A 22,335-nucleotide genomic window follows, 5' to 3' on the forward strand; every position below is an offset into this window, starting at 1 on the left:
CCCTCCACACTCGGCACATCTTTTCTTTCCTTCACACTGACCAGCTACATGTCCCATTCTTTGGCATTTAAAACACTGCAGTGCATACGGGACAAATTCTCTAACATTGAAACGAAGGAATCCGATCTGTACTTTTCCCGGCTTTCTCAAACCTCAGCATCCCTGATAAGCTTTCCCTTCTTTGGCCTTCTTTCCTACTGATCAACTTTTGTCCCCAATCACTCTGCCTCCCTTCACATCTTTGATATCATCTGTGGACATAGATATTGGGACTCCAGTGATGACTCGCTTCAACCTAACATATGCACCAGGGACATGGCTTTTAATCTTCTTCCCATTAAGATTTTTCATTTTCCAAATCTTATCTTGCTGAGCCTGGCTACCACACAATATTAACAATATATTATTTCCAATTAACCAGCTAATTTCACTTCACCTACCTCTTTCTCTGCGGCATTAATTAGTCGAATAGCATGTACAGTAAGTGAGGCCCTGTGGTCTCATCAAACACTATCACCACTTTCCACATCACTACGCTTGCGTCCTACCTTGGCCCTCTTTATGCTTTCTTTACTAGACGCTGCACTGCTTTCTGTATCATGATCTCTCTTCTTCCTATGTCTTTCCACTACCGACTATCCCGGTCCTTGACCCTCGTCCTCCCGCTCCATACCATCAGAACTGGCACGCATATTGTTCACATTCCAGCACAGCTTTTGGTTCACCAACTTTTTATCCATTTCCTCCATTTCGTCAGCACTACTCGCCGCAATTTCCAATGTATCTCATGAAAACAACGTCCACAACTCAACTTCCACGGGATAGCGCTACCCATCCATCCGCCAAGCAGCCGAAAGCCTCTCCAGGTCGCATTGCCCAGTTCCGAAGCCAAAGACCCAAAACTTCCCCCTCAAGGCTTTGATTGGTCAGAGTGTAGTTTCTGTGCACCTCTCTGTTGGAATGTAGCTAGACATTCTTACCGGAGTTTACCTGAGGTTTTTGGTAAGACTATGTAGGTCGTATGATGGTCATGGAAAATAAATATTTGTTGAACAATTCAAATATACCAATTAAATTAAAACACTGTAATTAAAATAATTGCAGTCAGTGTACTGATGATGTGATTTTAGGTAGGCATTCTAAAAGTTTAGCCTAGGTAGCCTATACCAGAGGCGTCACCGCAGGACCCAGAGTGGGGTGGTGGAAAAAAAATCTGATTTGCGAACCTAACCAGGTAAAATTCTGGAACGTCTGACGTGATGAATCTAAAAAGGTTTATTATGGGCTATGATGGGACCTGAGTTTTTCTAATCAGGTCACGTATTGTTTTTTTTTTGTTTTTTTATTCCTGGAAAAGCCCCTGGATTTGGGGGGGGGGGGGGGGGGTGAAACCCCTGTCAAAGTCCAGCTAACTTGTACTTCATATGAATTATATTTTAAATAAGGATTGGGGGGTTTCCTATACACAGAGAAAGCAACTTGATGGACAATAACACGCACTGGGCTGAGCTTACTTCCTTGCTTCCTATAGTTCTGCCCAATGCAACTGCAGGCCTTATAAAATAAATGTACTCAGTCTGTCAGCTATCGAGTTTATTGATTAATTCAAGTTAATCATTTTGGATTGAAAAAGTATTTGTGGCCCAAGAATATAAACCATATTTGATCCATTCACATTTTCTCACAAACAAAATGGAGTACACTGTATTTTAATAAACTACACCAAAAGATTGAAATGTGCTGCGGCAAATGTCGCCTCGCCACGCGTTTTCCGGTGACCCTGTTCATGCTGCTTGACTACATTTTGAGTTGTAGACCTTTATAATAGCCTAGGTTGTTCTGTTTTAATTGAGGGAAAGAAACACCAACATGCAAATGGTAATTCCATTTTATTCGTAGATTTTAACGAAAAGAACAAGACAGAAATCACACTCAGTCATTTAATTCAGAAGCATCTTCTTTTTATACCAGCCGTTCCTATGTTAGTCTAAGTAGTCTACCTAGTAGGCTATAGGTGTATCCAAAATACGCACTGTCAATAGGGCTAAATGGGCCTAGAGTCAGCTAAAAAAAAGTGTACAACGAGCAAATGTAAACCAATAACGGTATTATAAAATAATATAACAAGCATCAGTCTATAAATAGCCTGTACTGGCGTCAGTCATTAATGAACTCGTTGTGGCCTCTCTCGGGCATGTACGCCTTTATGCATAGCAGCCGTTATTCCTTAAGCTCTTACAGTAACATGGTATGACAGTCAACACAAATCTTCGACAAATCTTTATTCCGGAATGAGCACTTTCCGCAGACAAATCGCGTGCAGGTCCCGCAGAAGTCGCAGTTTTTGTTCCGCATGCATCCGTGCATCTGGCACTGTCTCTTCTTCTCCCAGAGCGGTGGTGCGTTATTTGGGACATCGTCCGCTGCCGCCTTGCCCCTGGCGCTCATGTGATTCTCACGAAGCTCCAATGCCAACTACATGATGAAATCTCTCCTCGGGGTTGTCTTACCGGTGCACAGGGTGAACAAAGCGTGCGCGTTGATAGCAGCCAGGTCAAGCAGGTTGTAGAATACGGCAACAGGCAGCGGCGAGTACCCCCTTTCACCGTGAACTGTCTGGCCATCTTATCCACGCCAACCTGGAATAGAATACAGTACAACACCTTAGAATCATTTTGCTACAACAGAAGACGTTATAACATACATGTGTGTTGTTATAGTGCGTCAGGGACTCTGGTTTTCTCTTTGTGTCACCGTCAATGGCAACTGTCAGATGCTTAGTACTCAGGATACATACGTTTTCTCTTGGCTTACATCTGTAAACCGTGTTGCTTTGTCGTGCTTCAATGCCGTTGTGGAGAACAGCTCTGCCTGTGCCTGGTTGCTCACAGAGAGAAGCAGCCCCCGGCTCACTTTCATAACCCCGACTAAGCTTGTGTTCTTGTCAATCAACTTATTTGCCAATGGCAGTGATGTGAAGATCTCGTCTGTGTTTACATTCCTACCCTCGCCAAGGTAAGGTCTACAAGCCTCATCACCACAATTTCAGGACGCTGAGATTCACCTTTCCCCAGATATGGAAAGACATTCAGCACGTACTTGCTGTCGACGTCAGCTGCCAACCGAAACTTCATGCCCCACGTGTCTTGCTTGTAGGGAATGTACTGCGTAAAGGTGCACTTAGCTTTTGCGGGGAACCATTGCTCCTCCACGGAAATGTTCACTCCTGGCTTGTAAGAGGAAACACATTCTGTACAAACGCGTCCCAAACATCTGATACCAGGGCGAATTTGTCTGTTTCCAGGCGCATGCGTCTGGTCTCTCTTGCACAGGTATCGCACGATCTCTCTATAGCGGTTCCGTGGGCATAGTGTCTCGGGAAAAAAATCGCCCCATATTTTTCGTTCCAGAAGCTCTCCAAAGGCGTGTTCATTCCTACGTACTGTCCTCGGACATATAGGAACGCAATGAACGCTTCCAGCTCATCCACAGACATGTCCCACGTGTTGTCTACTCTCGCCTGGCTGTTTTATCCAAACCGTGCCGTCCTTCCCCTTCTCCTCTCCCTCCATCTGAGTTGTTGACACCTGCACGCTGGGCATCGTTAATCAGAATCGTAGCCAGCATCGGAATCTATTGAAGAATTCCCCCATTCGTCATCATAGTCGATCTCAGCATCACGTTCCTCCCCTCCATCTGACTCTATTTCATCCAAATCTCGTAGCATTGTCAGCGCTTCTATCACCCTCAATTCGCGGTCTTGCCATTATAGCCTATGAACTACGCACACTTCCGCTTCCAGGTCACCTCATTTTCTTCTACAGCAGGAATCTCTTCTCAACAGGATCTCACAATTTTATTTTACAACACTTCTATGGCCAAATTATGATATCTGAGATTACATTTCATCAAATTGATGGTGGACAAAAATGATTTTACCTCTCAAATGTGTACTGGGTGTGAACAGGGTCAAGTTCATTTGCAAAACGTTCTCGAACATTGCAGATAGACGTCATTCATTATTGAACAAATCGAAGAGGCATGTTTGTTCTACATAGCATATTTCTATCTGGACGTTCCAAAACTTTGTATCTTGCTGAACGCGCCCCTGTTCTTGACTTTTAGCACTTTTGCGGGTACCTTGTTTTGACTGGAAACCGCAACGGAGTTTGAAGCTGCCTCCTCGACCTATTTTAAAACACGGAAATTTACTGAGACGCAGTGATGGACTAGAATCAAGTGAGGAAATCCAACAAGTAACTATGAAATTGCATTATGTGTTTGCTATTAAATTAGAGTTGATAAAGTTGCAATGGGATGACTGCATGCCATATTTTAGCTAGTTATTTTCTGGCTAGTCGTGGGCTAGCCCAGCACCAAGGAACGGATGTAAAGAAACGCGGAAGCAAGTTCAGTGTTTAGACGATGTAGTCAGATTTTTGCATTTATAAATCATTTGGGATGACCCCCCTTGCATAATCCATTTGTTAGTTTTGAAAGCCAGGGATTACACTGCATTCGTGTACCGTTAGAGCTCCCCGTTTTTTGTTTGCAGTGTTTTTGGCCTGATCCTAAACGGATTTATTGAAAGAAATAGTGCCTGAATGGATAGGTCCTCCGTGTTTTTGTCAGTTTGTATCTTCTTTAGGTAGCCTATTTAACTGAATTAATTTATTAGCAAATAATTTATCATCTGTGAGCAGACTTTTGAATTGAGGCAGTCTTGCCAGTGCATTACTGTAGCCCCATACACACAGCACTATTGCTAATACAGTTAGGAAGACAACATCCTAAATCTGTGTTATAGGTCTATGGTTGGTAGTGGGATCTTCATTTCTTCATCACATGAGGGACGCGATTGCCTGCCTTTACTGTCCCCTTCACAGCTACTGCCTCCGCCTTGGAGGGAAACAAATCTTGGTCACAGGAAATCCGCCTTTCCTGATTTGAGGAAAATGTTTCGCCCTGGGAGAGAAAAACATCAGACTGAACCAAGGTAAGACAATTACATGTTCCATAGACTCATTTTGACCTTGTCCTCCGTTCAAATGACTGTGGTGAATGTATGTGTAATTTAGAATACACTGTAGGCTTATTTTATGTTCATACAGTGCCTTGCGAAAGTATTCGGCCCCCTTGAACTTTGCGACCTTTTGCCACATTTCAGGCTTCAAACATAAAGATATAAAACTGTATTTTTTGTGAAGAATCAACAACAAGTGGGACACAATCATGAAGTGGAACGACATTTATTGGATATTTCAAACTTTTTTAACAAATCAAAAACTGAAAAATTGGGCGTGCAAAATTATTCAGCCCCTTTACTTTCAGTGCAGCAAACTCTCTCCAGAAGTTCAGTGAGGATCTCTGAATGATCCAATGTTGACCTAAATGACTAATGATGATAAATACAATCCACCTGTGTGTAATCAAGTCTCCGTATAAATGCACCTGCACTGTGATAGTCTCAGAGGTCTGAAGAACAAGGAACAAGGAACACACCAGGCAGGTCCGAGATACTGTTGTGAAGAAGTTTAAAGCTGGATTTGGATACAAAAAGATTTCCCAAGCTTTAAACATCCCAAGGAGCACTGTGCAAGCGATAATATTGAAATGGAAGGAGTATCAGACCACTGCAAATCTACCAAGACCTGGCCGTCCCTCTAAACTTTCAGCTCATACAAGGAGAAGACTGATCAGAGATGCAGCCAAGAGGCCCATGATCACTCTGGATGAACTGCAAAGATCTACAGCTGAGGTGGGAGACTCTGTCCATAGGACAACAATCAGTCGTATATTGCACAAATCTGGCCTTTATGGAAGAGTGGCAAGAAGAAAGCCATTTCTTAAAGATATCCATAAAAAGTGTCGTTTAGGGAGACACACCAAACATGTGGAAGAAGGTGCTCTGGTCAGATGAAACCAAAATGGAACTTTTTGGCAACAATGCAAAACGTTATGTTTGGCGTAAAAGCAACACAGCTCATCACACTGAACACACCATCCCCACTGTCAAACATGGTGGTGGCAGCATCATGGTTTGGACCTGCTTTTCTTCAGCAGGGACAGGGAAGATGGTTAAAATTGATGGGAAGATGGATGGAGCCAAATACAGGACCATTCTGGAAGAACCTGATGGAGTCTGCAAAAGACCTGAGACTGGGACGGAGATTTGTCTTCCAACAAGACAATGATCCAAAACATAAAGCAAAATCTATAATGGAATGGTTCAAAAATAAACATATCCAGGTGTTAGAATGGCCAAGTCAAAGTCCAGACCTGAATCCAATCGAGAATCTGTGGAAAGAACTGAAAACTGCTGTTCACAAATGCTCTCCATCCAACCTCACTGAGCTCGAGCTGTTTTGCAAGGAGGAATGGGAAAAAATGTCAGTCTCTCGATGTGCAAAACTGATAGAGACATACCCCAAGCGACTTACAGCTGTAATCGCAGCAAAAGGTGGCGCTACAAAGTATTAACTTAAGGGGGCTGAATAATTTTGCACGCCCAATATTTCAGTTTTTGATTCGTTAAAAAAGTTTGAAATATCCAATAAATGTCGTTCCACTTCATGATTGTGTCCCACTTGTTGTTGATTCTTCACAAAAAAATACAGTTTTATATCTTTATGTTTGAAGCCTGAAATGTGACAAAAGGTCGCAAAGTTCAAGGGGGCCGAATACTTTCGCAAGGCACTGTATAAGCATTAGTTTATTCCCTCTGTAAAGTACTAAGAATTGATGTTATGAAGATTGTTTAGAACGAAAAATCAGACTTGAATTCAATATAGGATATTCATTACCGACCGGGAAGGAGTTCACTCTTCCACAACTCTTCACAATAGTATTTAAAGTGATGAATCGGAGGGGCGTCTCTGCCTCCCTACTTCCTGCGGAATGCATTTACAATCACATTGGACCAACCAAAATGCATGTTAAGGAGTTGTTATTTTAGCACCAAGAGGTTCCTAGCACTGACTTTTATTGAGATAGCAAGCTGGACCATATCATATAGGAATGGTCTCAAAGGCTCCTACGGTCTTGTCGTTCATTTACAAGGGAGACAATTCGGGTCAACTGGTGGGCTCTCACAAGAATAGACTATATATATATATATATATATATATATATATATATAACAGACAATATGGTTGAAACTCTTCACAGGTATATCTGCTTTGTATAGAAATTACATACTTTCTTTTGCCAATTTAACAGGGAAGTCTCTGCCTCCCATGTGGCAAAACTCAGCAATAAGCTCAAAGCCATCTTGAAGAAAAAGTACCAAAGTCCACCAGGGGGGGAAACTGAGCATCCATTTTATATACATTGTGATCTCCAGTATCCACCTGGTGAAAGTGGAGAGGGGAACCAACATGAGTACATTCAAATTGAGCCAACCTACAGGAAGAGACACCAAGGGACATGCTCACCCATAGGCTTATACTTTGATTCTGAACTAGACGACGAGCGAGTCAGAATAGTGCTGACAAAGGGCGTCTCTGGTATTGGCAAAACTAGCCAGGTGCGGATGATGATTCTTAACTGGGCAGAGGGAAAAGGAAACCAGGAATGTCCTCTCTTATTTCCTCTTCCTTTCCGGGAGCTGAATTTACTGAAGGAGAGACTGAGTCTAATTGAACTTCTTCACAAGTTTTTCCCAGAATTGAAAGAACCTGGAATTTGCAACTTGGAGAACTGCAGAGTTGGGTTCTTCTTTGACGGGCTGGATGAATTCCGTCGTCCTCTCGACTTCAAGAACAGCCCGATAGTGACCGATGTCACAGAGCCCTCCTCCGTGCCGACACTGCTGACAAACCTCATTAACGGTAATCTCCTTCCCTCCGCCGCTCACATATGGATTACATCCAGACCTGCGGCAGTCAGTCGCATCCCTCTTCAGTACATCAACGAAGTGTCAGAAATCGAAGGCTTCACCGACTCCCAGAAAGAGGAGTTCTTCAGGAGAGCAATCAATGACAAGAACCAGGCCAATGCAATTATTGCCTACTTAAAGTACTCAAAAAGCCTCTACGTCTTGTGCCAGATACCTTTTATCTGTTCGATTTGTGCGTCAGTCCTCTGGAGAAAGACATTTCTATTCAATGAAGAATGTGACCCCAGAGCTCTGACTCCAGTGTACACTGACCTACTCGCCCTGTTGCAAACACAGAACCAGAATACACAGGAGATGGCTATTAAATTGGGGGAACTAGCCTTTAAGCAGTTGGTGAAAGGCAACACGGTTTTCTATGAGGAAGACCTACGAGAGTGCAACATTGATGTCCATGTGGCAGCTGTGTACGCAAGAGTGAACATACCCATCTTCAGGGAGGATATTGGGCTGCACCAAAAGATCTACTACTTTGGGCATACCACCATTCAGGAGTTCTTTGCCGCAATGTGGTTTCTCCAATCCTGCAACAGCCCAGATGAAAACCTGAGGAAAGCAGTGGACATGGCCTTGCAGAGCAAAAACGGAAAGCTGGACCTCTTCCTCCGGTTCCTCCTAGGCTTCTCGCAGAACTTCATCCAGTCAATCGCAGAGGCCGGCTACAACTTGTCGGTGACACTGACGGAAGCAGTAGAGTATATCAAGAAGAAGGTCATGGAGAATCCCGCTTCACCGAGGACACTCAACCTGCTGAACTGCCTGACTGAACTGGGTGACAGCTCTTTAGAAACGGATGGCGTGCACTTTCTCAAGACGGGAATCCCCCCAGATGCCAAATACCCACGTGCACATTGGTCCGACCTGGCCACTCTGTTAGTGGCGTCAGAGTCTGGGCCGATAGACATGCTTGGGTTGGAAGTAAAGAAGAGAGGAGACGAGGAACTTCTGAGGATGCTGCCAGTGATCAAAGCCTCCCAGACAGCCACGTAAGTACTTGGTCATTTAACAATACCAGCTATTACAGTGAGCTCCAAAAGTATTGGGAAAGTGACACATTTGTTTTAGTTTTGGCTCTGTACCCCAGCACCTTGGATGTGATAAAATAACATTTTCATCCATATCAGGTGAACCGTTTAGAAATCACGTTTTGTACATAGGCTATTCCCCCCCATTTTATAGGACCAAAACTATTGTGTTTAGAAACATATTCTATTCTTATTTACAATTAGTGACTCCAAAATGACACTAATTACCATTAATTTCCATTGGACACAAAATAATTTGAAACAACCTACACAAACAGCAAATGCATCCAACCAATTTGTAGAGTCACAAACTTTATGTAGTCAAGTGCGATGAATATGGGACCAAATACTAAACTTTTTACTACTTTAATACACAAGTGAATTTGGCATAATACTTTTGGTCCCCTGAAATGGGGGACTATGTACAAAAAGTGCTGTAATTTCTAAACGGATCACCCGATATGGATGGAAATACCCTCAAAAGTAAAGCTGTCACTCTGCACTTTAGACTCGTAGTCATTGTATCATTCTAAATCCGTAGGGTTGAAGTACAAAACAAAACTGTGTCACTAACTCAATACTTTTGGCGCTCGCTGTATATATCGATATGAAATGTCTGTAACGCTACAAGATAATTGTCGTCACAGGTCATTCAGACCTGCCTTATGATCATTACACAGTTCTGTTGTTTAAAAAAATATAAATATTTCACCTTCATTTAACCAGGTAGGCTGGTTGAGAACAAGTTCTCATTTACAACTGCGACCTGGCCAAGATAAAGCATAGCAATTCGACACATACAACACAGTTACACATGGAGTAAACAAAACATAGTCAATAATGCAGTAGAAAAACAAGTCTATATACAATGTGAGCAAATGAGGTGAGATAAGGGAGGTAAAGGCAATAAATAGGCCATGGTGGCGAAGTAAATACAATATAGCAAGTAAAACACTGGAATGGTAGATTTGCAGTGGAATAATGTGCAAAGTAGAAATAGAAATAATGGGGTGCAAAGGAGCAAAATAAATATTGTAGGGGAAGAGGTAGTTGTTTGGTTTATTGTCTGCTAATATGGCTATGTTCCTTTTGATTCCCACCAGGCTGTCATATCACAATCTGACTGAGATATTCTGTGAAGGTCTGGCCTCGGCGCTCACCTCAAAGGTGTGCAATCTGAAAGCTCTGGACCTGAGTTTCAACACGCTGAAGGACTCAGGAGTACAACTGCTGGCGGCCGGCCTGGCCAAGCCACATTGCCGACTGGAGAGACTGAAACTGTCCGGCTGCAGGGTGAAACAGGATGGCTTCGCCGCTCTGGCCAAAGCTCTCAAATCCAACCCCTCGCACCTGCGAGAGCTGGATCTCAGCGGCAATGAACCGGGAGAAGCCGGCGTGTTTCATCTCGTTGATGGACTGAAGGTTGTTAATTGCAAACTGCAGATCCTGAAGTGAGTTGTGATCAATGCGTTGAAAAATCAATGGCTAGGAAACCCGTTCTGATCATGTCTACCCCCACTTGTAACGTCATTGTATTCAAGTCATTTTATTTGTCATGTGTTGAATACAACAGGTGTAGGTAGACCTTAGTGAAATGCTTACTTACAAGCCCTTAACCAACAATGCTGTAAAAAAAGAAAAAAGAATAAGAAACAAAAGTAACATAATTTAAGAGCAACAGTAAAATAACAATAGCGAGGCTATATACAGGGGTACCGGTGCAGAGTCCATGTGTGGCAGCACCAGTTAGTCGAGGTAATTGTGGTAATGTGTACATGTAGGTAGAGTTATTAAAGTGACTATGCATAGATAATAAGAGTAGCAGCAGTGTAAAAGGCTGGGCCTATGCAAATAGTCTGGGTAGGCATTTGATTAGATGTTCAGGAGTCTTATGGCTTGGGGGTAGAAGCTGTTTAGAAGCCCCCTGTACCTAGACTTGGCACTCCGGTACCACTAGCAGAGAGAACAGTCTGACTAGGGTGGCTGGTGTCTTTGACAATTGTTTTGACTTGCTCTGACACCGTCTGGTATAGAGGTTCCTGATGGCAGGAAGCTTGGCCCCAGTGATGTACTGGGCCGTACGCACTACCCTCTGTAGTGCCTTGAGGTCGGAGGCTGAGCAGTTGCCATACCAGTGTTGCACCCAGTCAGAATGCTCTTGATGGTGCAGCTGTAGAACCTTTTGAGGATCTGAGGACCCATGCCAAATCTTTTCAGTCTCCTGAGGTGGAATACGTTTTGTCGTGCCATCTTCATGACTGCCTTGGTGTGCTTGGATCATGTTAGTTTGTTGGTGATGTGGACACCAAGGAACTTGAAGCTCTCAACCTGCTCCACTGCAACCCTGTCAATGAGAATGCAGGCGTGCTCGGTCCTCCTTTTTCTGTAGTCCACAATCATCTCCTTTGTCTTGATCACGTTGAGGGACAGGTTGTTGTTCTGGCACCACACGGCCAGGTCTCTGATCTCCTCCATATAGGCTGTCTCTTCATTGTTGGTGATCAGGCCTACCACTGTTGTCATCAGCAAATGTAATGATGGTGTTGGAGTTGTGCCTGGCCGTGCAGTCATGAGTGAACAGGGAGTACAGGAGGGGACTGAGTACACACCCTTGAGGGGCCCCCATGTTGAGCATCAGCATGGCGGATGTGTTGTTACTTACCATTACCACGTGGGGGCGGCCCGTCAGGAAGTCCAGGATCCAGTTGCAGAGGGAGGTTTTTAGTCCCAGGGTCTTAGCTTATTGATGAGCTTTGAGGGCACTATGGTGTTGAACGCTGAGCAGTAGTCAATTAATAGCATTCTCACATAGGTGTTCCTTTTGTCATGGTGGGAAGTGTGGAGTGCAATAGAGATTGCATCATCTGTGGATCTGTTGGAAGGTATACAAATTGGAGTGGGTCTGGGGTTTCTAGGATAATGGTGTTGATGTGAGCCATCACCAGCCTTTCAAAGCGCTACATGTTTACAGACGTGAGTGCTACAGGTCGGTAGTCATTTGGGCAGGTTACCTTAGTGTTCTTGGGCACAAGGACTATGCTGGTCTGCTTGAAACATGTTGGTATTGCAGACTCAGACAGGGAGAAATTGAAAATGTCAGTGAAGACACTTGCTAGTTGGTCAGCGCATGCTCGGAGTACATGTCCTGGTAGTCTGCGGCCTTGTGAATGTTGACCTGTTTAAAGGTCTTACATCGGCTGCGGAGGGCGTGATCAGTCATCCAGAACAGCTGATGCTCTCATGCATGTTTCAGTGTTACTGGCCTCGAAGGGAGCATAGAAGTAATTTAGCTCGTCCGGTAGGCTCGTGTCACTGGGAAGCTCTCGGCTGTGCTTCCCTTTGTAGTATGTGTTAAACACCTCTTGGAGGAGAGAACGCAACACCCTGCTACACTCAATTCCCAGTTGAGTGAAAGAGGTATGTGATTGTAGGTGCAGGTAAGGATGAGAGGCAGAGAATATTACAGTTTACAGGGAATTTATTCTTCACACAGTAATTTGTGGAAAGGGGGCTGAACGGAACCATATCAAATAAAGTTAGTCCCCTCTCCTACCTACCCACTACTTACTTATTCTTAATGCCACCTGGCACGCTAACCAAAATACAGGGGTTGGTCTGCCCAGGTCTTACCTAGTGTGCATAGACAGAGTACATACTACAGGTATATGTATGGCCACAGGCCTCTTGTCTAAACACTCCCAAGGTGCCTTCCCCTTCCCCACTGGGAACAAAAACAGAATAATTACTAATGTAAAGTGAACAATTTCAATAATCAAAAACACTGAGTCCTTTTGGCATACACATACCTCTGCATGACAAACTACTTCACAGCAATTTTACCAGACCAAAGCAGCACATACAAAGAAGCTCTGTCTCCTAACAAAGGAACACTGGCTTTTCAAGCTGCAGAAGGAGTTGTTAATTGCAGACAGCTGTATCCCCTGACGAGAAGGCGTGGTCAGAGCTCCAATCTGCAATGGGGCCGACCAATCAGCTGCTTAGAATCCAGGAAACCATTTCCTGGAATACACACATACAAACTAGAGGACGACCGATTATGATTTTTCAACGCTGATACCGATAATTGGAGGACCAAAAAAAGCTGATGCCGATTAAATCTGCCGATTTGTGTGTGTGTATATTATATATATATATAATATATCTCCTAAATATATATTTTATATATATATACACTAATGACAATTACAACAATACTGAATGAACACTTTTATTTTAACTTAATATAATACATCAATAAAATCAATTTAGTCTCAAATAAATAATGAAACATGTTCAATTTGGTTTAAATAATGCAAAAACAAAGTGTTGGAGAAGAAAGTATAAGTGCAATATGTGCCATGTAAAAAAGCTAACGTTTAAGTTCCTTGCTCAGAACATGAGAACATATGAAAGCTGGTGGTTCCTTTTAACATGAGTCTTCAATATTCCCAGGTAGGAAGTTTTAGGTTGGAGTTATTATAGGAATTATAGGACTATTTCTCCCTATACCATTTGTATTTCATATACCTTTGACTACTGAATGTTCTTATAGGCACTATAGTATTGTCAGCCTAATCTTGGGAGTTGATAGGCTTGAAGTCATAAACAGTGCAATGCTTGAATCACAGCGAAGAGCTGCTGGCAAATGCAGGAAAGTGCTGTTTGAATGAATGCTTACGAGCCTGCTGCTGCCTACCACCGCTCAGTCAGACTGCTCAAATATCAAATCATAGACTTAATTATAATATAATAACACACATAAATACGAGCCTTAGGTCATTAATATGGTAAAATCCGGAAACTATCATTTCTAAAACAAAAAGTTTATTCTTTCAGTGAAATACTCAACCGTTCCGTATTTCATCTAACGGGTGGCATCCCGAAGTCTAAATATTGCTGTTACATTGCACAACCTTCACAGTTATGTCATTTATGTACAATTCTGGCAAATTAATTACAGTCTTTGTTAGGAAGAAATGGTCTTCACACAGTTTGCAACGAGCCAGGTGGCCCAAACTGCTGCATATACCCTGACTCTGTTGCAAGAGAAGTGACACGATTTACCTAGTTAAAAGAAATTCATGTTAGCAGGCAATATTAACTAAATATGCAGGTTTAAAAATATATACTTGTGTATTGATTTTAAAGAAAGGCATTGATGTTTATGGTTAGGCACACATTGGTGCAACGACTGCTTTTTTCGCGAATGCATCTTAAATCATCACCCGTTTGGCGAAGTAGGCTGTGATTCAATGATAAATTAACAGGCAAATTATAAATTATGCAACGCAGGACAAGCTAGATAACTACACATGGTTGATGATATTACTAGTTTAACTAGTGATTATGTTAAGATTGATTGATTGTTTTTTATAAGTTTCATGCTAGCTAGCAACTTACCTTGGCTCCTTGCTGCACTCGCGTAACAGGTAGTCAGCTTGCCACGCAGCCTCCTCGTGGAGTGCAATGTAATCGGCCATAATCGGTGTACAAAAATGCAGATTAACGATTGTTATGAAAACTTGAAATCGGACCTAATTAATCGGCCATTCCGATTAATCGGTCGACTTCTAACACAAACCCACAACACAGAAACTGGGGAACGTAACAGTCGTAATAGTTTGCAAGCCCTGCCACATCCGACGAGCGTCTGAGCCGGTGTAGTACGATTCGATCTTAGTCCTGTATTGACGCTTTGCCTGTCTTATGGAGGGAATAGCAGGATTTCTAATAAGCTTCCGAGTTAGAGTCCCACTCCTTGAAAGCGGCAGCTCACCCTTAAGCTCAGTGCGGACGTTGCCTGTAATCCATGGCTTCTGGTTGGGGTATGTACGTACAGTCACTGTGGGTATGACGTCATGGATGCACTTGTTGATAAAGCCCGTGACTGATGTGGTTTACTCCTCAATGGCATCGGAAGAATCCTGGAACATATTCCAATCTGTGCTAGCAAAACAGTCCTGTAGCTTAGCATCTGCTTTATCTGAACACTTTTTTATTGACTGAGTCACTGGTGCTTCCTGCTTTAATTTTAGCTTGTAAGCAGGAATCAAGAGGATATAATTATGGTCAGATTTGCCAAATGGAGGGTGAGGGAGAGCTTTGTATGCGTCTCTGTGTGTGAAGTAAAGCGGGTCTAGATGTTTTTTTTCCCCCTCTGGTTGCACATGTTACATGCTGGTAGAAAGTTGGTCAAATGGATTTAAGTTTCCCTGCATTAAAACCCCCGGTCACTAGGAGCGCCGCCTCTGGATGAGCGTTTTCCTTTTTGCTTATGGCGGTATACAGCTCATTGAGTGCGGTCTTAGTGCCAGTATCGGTCTGTGGTGGTAGGTGGGCAGCTACGAAAAATACAGATGACAACTCTCTAGGTAGATAGTGTCGTCTACAGCTAAAAAACAAACAAAATAACACCGTTGGTTAGGAGCACTAAAACGTCAGCCATCCTCTCCAGCGCCATTCTACCACATAATTCTTTGCTGGTGTTCGCGACACTCACCGCTGGACCACATAGGCCGCATCTTCTAAAGTATTATAATCTTCGTTAGGCTCTCAAACTGCAAGCTGGGCCTGGAGCAGAGTCGCTCTCTTGCGGTGTTGCTGATAGACAACCCCAGACACCTGCGAGAGCTGGACGTCAGCATGAACGACCTGGGAGACCGGGGGGTGAAGCTGCTCATGGACATACTGAAGTCAACCCAGATATACAAACTGGAGTGAGTACTGTCTGGAGTATTGTAATACACTTACACATTCCACCTCACTGATTCTAAAGTGGAATGTTCCCTGTAGTAAATGTACCATACATTTTCCCTCCACCACCAGGTTGTACTGTTGTCAGCTCACTGAGAAATGCTGTGAGAACATGTTTGGATGTCTGGTGAACATCCCCAGTCTGAGGGAGCTCAACCTGAGCAACAACAACCTGAAGGACGAGGGGGTCAAGATGCTCTGCAACGCCTTCGGACTGCCCGCCTGTCAACTGGAGAAACTCATGTAAGCTAGCTAGCCCACCAAGAGTGTACGGGCCACTCTCCCCTAGCCCCTACTCCATGTAACCTGGCAGACTTTGGTTCAAATACTATTTGAAATAAGTTCAAATACTTGTCAGACTTGGGTTGATTGAGCTTGCCTGGCACAATGGAACCAATAGAATAGTCGCAAAATTGCAAACCCTGTCCTCCCATCTAGCTCTCCAGGCAGTCTGAAGCGAAAACTTAGTCTCTGAAAGACAGTATTTTGAACCTAGGTCTGGAGCTGAATATTGAAGAGTTTCATTTTTCTTTACCCTTGTCTCTCCAGTGTGGCGAGCTGTGGCATCACCCTAGTCAGAGGGTTTCATTTCAACTCTATCCTCAAAGAGCTGGACATCAGCAGGAACCATCTGGGCGACTCGGATGACTGGGCCGATGTCTTGTTCTGCTTGTCTTCACTTGAGACCCTCAGGTGAGTTCTGCAATGGTTAGACCTAGCGTGTGTGTGTGTGTGTGTGAGGGGGGCAACTTTCTCAATGTAATTACCTCTCCCCACCTAGGCTGAGTGACTGTAAATTGACAGAGAAATGCTGTGGGGTGCTGGTCGAAGCTCTCCGCTCCAACCTCACCAACCTGAAAGAGCTGGATCTCTCTGGAAACGACCTTGGAGACCGCGGTGTGAAGACTCTCTACATGGGACTGACGTCCAGGTGTTGTACACTGGAGAGACTGTTGTAAGTAACAGCATTAGAGAGGGTTATAAAGCTCATGGCTTGGTCTATGATATCACACCGCACGCTCTTCAAACAATGAATTATTATAAGCATATTCACAAAATGACTTTATCATTTTCATTGTCATCACTCGTACAATTTATGTAGTCTTGTTGACCAAAACAAATTGAAGATAGTTTCTCCCTCTCTGGTGACCTTCTCCACTCTTTCTCTCTATCCCCATCTCTCTTGCCACATTCACCCCCCCCCCCCCTCCCTCCAGTCTGCGATGCTGTGGGATCACAGTAAAGGGCTGCTCCTCCCTAGCCGTAGCCCTGAAGTCCAGCTGCTCCAGCATCACAGAACTGGGCCTGATGGGAAATGACACGGGAGAAGAAGGACTGAGAATTCTCTCCGACATCAGGGACAACCAACGCTACAAACTACAGACTCTAGAGTAAGTACTGATGCCATCAAAGCTTACAATGATGTTAGTAATTTATTTATAATGACTTTTGTGGCTGTAGATCCCTGTGTGTGTGTGTGTGTGTGTGTGTGTGTGTGTGTCCACTTTTCATAATTGGATTGTGTGGCCCCTCAGTGGACAATTCTGTTAGAATAGGGATGGAATGAGAACATTATTTTGTAGGATTATGTGTCTATGGTGGTAACACTATTCTTTGTTCTAGAATCAACGATTGAGAGAGGTCTTGACTCGCTTGATGGGGTTCATCTTGACGTCTCGGCTTGGTCTTCCAGTTCTGTACTCGCTCCGGTGAAGTGCTTCACTGTAAAAGTAACAGGATGCTATCTCGGGGCGCAGACTGGGATTTGAGCGTTGTACAGACTTATTAAAAAGTGCCTAAACTTGAAAAAGTGAATGATCTAGAATTCTATAGAGTAGGATGCCCTTTAGGATGTCCCCACAGTGTCTGTGTACTAAACTAAAGGATGTTACTCAGTACCTTCAGCCTCAATCATGCTCTGTAACCCCGAAGGCCATTGTAGTATTTTTATATGCACATCAATGTCAATCCAAGATGTTACAGTATACGATGTAGCCTTCACTGAAGAGAAGGGTGATGCTATGTTTTACATAATGACCTTATTGTGTTTTCTTGTTTAACCAAGAATGTGTCATCATTGGGGGCCTATAGTGGGACTGGATAAATGAATTGTCCGTTTGAAGACATTTTCACCTTTACCAATTCCGATTCCAGGCTGTATCACAACCGGCCATGGTTGGCCCAGCGTCGTCCGGGCATTAGTGTTAGGAATTTTATGAATAATGACTAAACAATATCTACATTTAAATAGAACTATAACTAATTAAACTCTACCCTGTTTTACAATATCTGATGAATAATGTTAGTTCCTAAGAAAGAGGTTATGTAGCATGGATAAGAGGTAATTGGAAATGATACACACACACACATTCCTTCCTACACAATGGTTGTCTTAGGTTAATGACCCTCTTTGCTTACTTATGTTTGAACCGACTCAACTATAACTCTGTGGCGATCAAATAAGACAGCGAGAGCCCCTCCAGGTTTTGTGTATCTGGAACTGTCTGCTAAAGTGGTAATAAATGATGGTGAGACTTCAGGAGTTAATCCAGTTATATTGTGTGTCATGTATGTGAGTTGGAATGAACTTGTGAACCTGCTTTGTCCTGATCGAGAGGAGGAAGGACATTTTAAAACCTATGACGTCATATTTGATATATAAACTGTTGTACAGGGTTCTATGAGCAGCGTGCTCCGAGAATAAATGCTATTGGCTAATTTTTTTGATAGACTGGTCTGTCTATTTTATGCAAATAAGGATCTTACAAATTCTTAGAAACAGACAGTGATTTTAATTGAAATGGTCAATGAACACAGGAATTCTAAAATTCCATTGACAATTAGTGATTTGTGCATTTATCACCACCTCACTGAATATCAGCCTTGCATGATTCAACATATGTTATAAGTTACTGTATATACCACTACAAGCACAGGGGACTGTTTTTTGGGGCGTTTTGTGTTTTTTAAACTCCTTAAAACGTTCTAAAATGAATGAAAACATGCATTAATAACATTTGTATTTTATATATTGTACATGTATTGCTGATAAGTATTAAAACGTTCACGTTTTTTAACATTCATTAAAATAAACTGTACTGTTAGAAGTTAGCAGGGCTCTTTCATTAACTCAGAAATACGGAGTTGGGTAGGAGGATTTAGAAATGTGATGTTGTAAACCGTGATTGTGCACAAACTCCATTGTGATTGTGCACAGTAGGTGGTGGCATGCACCTTTAACGTTTGTTTGCTGGCCGCCATTATCATAGAAGAAGAAGCTGGAAAAAACGAGAGAGGGGTGGCGTGGAAGCGGAAGTCGTTCATACAATAGCAAGACCGAGAATGGAGGTGCGAGAAGCGCTGATAACTCTTGAGATTTGAATGAGATGGGGTCAGATGGAGGGGAGGAACTTGATCGACTCAGATGACCAATAGAGGAATTGTTCATTACATTCTGATTCTGACTGCGATTCTGATTAGGAGCCTGAGCTGCCTCGGCGCAAGAGAGCCCGAATTATGCCCACTGTGCAGGCACGTTGCCTGCTGACAATGCTCCGAGTAGATTATCAGCACATAATGGAATCCCAGTGTAGTCAGGCCCTCACTTTACGCAAAAGACAAAATCGACAGAGCATTCGACAGCTTTCATTGTTTATGTAACATGGAGATGTTGCAGCACATCAAGGACTGTACTGTAGCTGAGGCGCACAGAGCGAAAGGAGACAACACGTGGGACATGTCTGTGGATGAGCTGGAAGCGTTCATTGCGCTCCTGTATGTCCGGGGACTGTACGGAGGAAAGAACACGAGTTTGGAGAGCCTCTGGTCAGACAGGTATGGGATCACTTTCTTCCGAGATACCTTGCCATGGAACCGCTTCAGAGAGATCATGCGATACCTGCATGTTGACGCAAGAGAGACCAGACGCATGCGCCTGGATACTGACAAATTGAGAATCAAGTTTGGGACGCGTTTGTACAGAGATGTTACCTCTTACAAGCCAGGAGTGAACATCACCGTTGTGGAGCACTGGTTCCCCACGAAAACGAAATGTCGCTTTACGTAGTACATCCCCTAAAAGCAAGACAAGTGGGGCACGAAGTTTCAGTTGGCAGCTGACATCGACAGCAAGTACTTGCTGAATGTCTTTCCGTATTTGGGGAAAGGTGAATCTCAGCAGCCTGAACATATGGTTATGCGACTCATGGAACCTTACCTCCGTGAGGGGAGAAATGTCAACATGGACGATGTCTTCACCTCACTGCCATTGGTTAACAAGTTGATTGACAAGAACACAAGCCTGGTCGGGGCGGTGAATAAGACGAGACTGGAGCTGCCTCCATCTGCATGTAACCAGTCACAAGCAGAGCTGTTCTCCACAACAGTGCAGAAGCACGACAAAGCAACACTTACGGTGTACAGAGAGAAGCCTAGAAAAAACTTCTGTATCCTGAGTACTAATCATCTGACAGTTGCCATTGGCGGTGACACAAAGAGAAAACAGAGACCCTGGCGCACTATAACAGAAGAAATGTAGGCTATTAGTCCTATACATTTAGGCGCACCTTGCCATATTTCATGCATTGTGCTCTTCTGTAACAAATTGTATTTTTGTGCTATTTGCTCATGTTTAGTACTTTATTCCAGGTTGGTGTGGATAAGATGGCCAGACAGTTCACGGTGAAATGGGGTACTCGTCGCTGGCCTGTTGCCGTATTCTACAACCTGTTTGACCTGGCTGCTATCAACGCGCACGTTTTGTTCACCCAGTGCACCAGTAAGACAACCCCGAGGAGAGATTTCATCATGGATCTGGCATGGGAGCTTCGTGAGAACCACACGAGCGCCAAGACGAAGGCAGCTGCAGCCGCCAAGGAGGCAGCCAAGGCCGCACCGCCTCCTTCCCGGGCACCCATCCAGCTCCCTAATTGGAAGAGAACACAGTGCCAGGTGAAGCCGCAGTGTGCACGGAACCAGGCCCATGAAAGCTGTGCACAGTGTCACCGATTTGTTTGTGGGTCTTGCACCCACAAATGTTCGAAGCTGTGCACTGACTGTGGATCAGAGCAATAGAGGAGAGGAGGAAGAGACTAATTAATGCATAAGACTGAAGGCGAGGGCACAATACCGTACTTGTTTCATGTCATGGATATTTTCAACGAATATTACCGTGTCTTTAATGGTTCACATGTGTTTTGCACTCTTTATATAAGTTGGCGCTTCTGTGAATGCATAAATCCCGAGTGGCACAGCGGTCTAAGGCACTGCGTCTCAGCGCAAGAGGCGTCACTACAGTCCCTGGTTATAAGCCAGGCTTGTATCACATCCGGCCATGATTGGGAGTTCCATAGGGCGTCGCACAATTGGCCCAGCGTTGTCCGGATATGGCTGGGGTAGGCTTTCATTGTAAATAAGAATTTGTTCTTAACTGACTTGCCTAGTTAAATAAAAATCAGTTGACCGTGCTTGTCCTGGGGGGGATTATTTCTCTGTGATACTTTTAGCTAAATCTACTATGCAAATAAAGTTGGTTAAATTGTGTTTTTATTCCAAGAAAAACACAAATATGCTTTAGAGGCCTGTGGAATTATGCATGTAGTAGTAATGGGTAGGTGAACCTTAACACAGGCCTACTATCTGGGGTAGGTAAATTATATTCACAATAGAAAAAGTTAGGTAAAATGACTTTTGTTCTACCATACCGATGTGTGTGTTGATTGATGGCTCGTGAGGGGAGCGAGGCAGATGAATGGGGTGGGGAGTGAGAAGTGTGGGTGGTGAAAACGTCTCCAGATGGCTATGCCCTATAATGATACTGTACTTCATTAATGGGACGACAAAATAACATAATAGGGCTATTGAGAGTTCATGTAAAATAGTCACAATGTTTTGTTATACCAAAAACATTACTAGTAGGGGAAAACCTTAATCTTATCATTGACGTGGTCCTTTATGGTTATTTTTTCTTCCTGCTTTTCCAAACCTAGACATTATTTATTAACCCCCGCACGATTTAATACATTATTTGTATTTGTTTATTTAGCTGAAAGTATCACACAGAAAGCCAGAGGCCAGGAAACTAACAATTTAAAGAGGTAGTATAGTCAAAATGTAATTTAAATTTTTTTTATTTTTATATTTATAACCTATGAGGTTGGAATAATATGAATCCAAAGGGAACCATCGCGCTGTCCCAGATGCTTGGCTGGTGCGTAAAAGCCGTGAGTTCAAACAAAAAGGTGTAGCATAAAGATTAGGTCTACTTAATTACTATATTTTAAAAATGATTTGAAATGCATTAGGAATAGCGTACAACAGACTTTTGGCTTTACAGCTTTCTTCAGTGTGTAGATGCAATTTTATTTGAATTCAAAACAGCTTTTTTTAGGGAACAACTGATGAGTAGCAGGTGCTTTTAATCAGGGTTGCCACTCATCTGCCAATCAGGGATGTGTCTTTTCTGGTCTACCTGTATACAAACAAGTTAGTCACAAAGAAATACAGAATTCTAAGGTATGAGAGCGGGCACCAATGACAATTCAATTGCCTTAGGTGTCTGCTCACTTGAATACATTATGTAAATTCACGAGATACTTTTCCACACGGGATATCAGGCTCAGCCGTCCATAAATATGTGGGGCTAACTCATAAACGATATGCAAA

At 43.3% G+C, this 22,335-nt stretch overlaps 1 protein-coding gene and 2 long non-coding RNA genes across 6 annotated transcripts; 2 read left to right on the top strand and 1 right to left on the bottom strand.

Annotated features, from left to right (window-relative positions):
• Positions 1 to 1,870: 1,870 nt before the first annotated feature.
• Positions 1,871 to 3,774, bottom strand: LOC110493524. Its single transcript, XR_002469154.2, has 2 exons — positions 2,798 to 3,774; positions 1,871 to 2,639 (listed from the first exon to the last, which is right to left on the bottom strand). It is a non-coding gene; the product is annotated as an uncharacterized LOC110493524 (long non-coding RNA).
• Positions 3,775 to 3,820: 46 nt separating this feature from the next.
• On the top strand, positions 3,821 to 18,401 carry LOC110493522 (NACHT, LRR and PYD domains-containing protein 12). Of its 4 annotated transcripts, none has more exons than XM_036949449.1 (10): positions 3,821 to 4,256; positions 4,808 to 4,996; positions 7,219 to 8,880; positions 10,023 to 10,370; positions 15,468 to 15,635; positions 15,745 to 15,915; positions 16,222 to 16,365; positions 16,454 to 16,627; positions 16,890 to 17,063; positions 17,296 to 18,401. In XM_036949449.1, exons 2-10 carry the CDS (start codon positions 4,812 to 4,814, stop codon positions 17,306 to 17,308), a joined length of 3,039 nt encoding a protein of 1,012 aa, XP_036805344.1. In that variant the 5' UTR covers positions 3,821 to 4,256; positions 4,808 to 4,811; the 3' UTR covers positions 17,309 to 18,401. The 4 variants fall into 4 exon arrangements, with proteins under 4 accessions (XP_036805344.1, XP_036805345.1, XP_036805343.1 ...); XM_036949450.1 differs by having other exon boundaries at positions 4,887 to 4,996; XM_036949448.1 differs by having other exon boundaries at positions 3,821 to 4,239.
• Positions 18,402 to 18,983: 582 nt separating this feature from the next.
• Positions 18,984 to 21,137, top strand: LOC110493525. Its single transcript, XR_005036885.1, has 2 exons — positions 18,984 to 20,205; positions 20,320 to 21,137. It is a non-coding gene; the product is annotated as an uncharacterized LOC110493525 (long non-coding RNA).
• The last annotated feature ends 1,198 nt before the right edge of the window (positions 21,138 to 22,335 follow it).

Source organism: Oncorhynchus mykiss, chromosome 17 (assembly GCF_013265735.2).
Source record: "Oncorhynchus mykiss isolate Arlee chromosome 17, USDA_OmykA_1.1, whole genome shotgun sequence".
Classification (NCBI taxonomy): domain Eukaryota; kingdom Metazoa; phylum Chordata; class Actinopteri; order Salmoniformes; family Salmonidae; genus Oncorhynchus; species Oncorhynchus mykiss.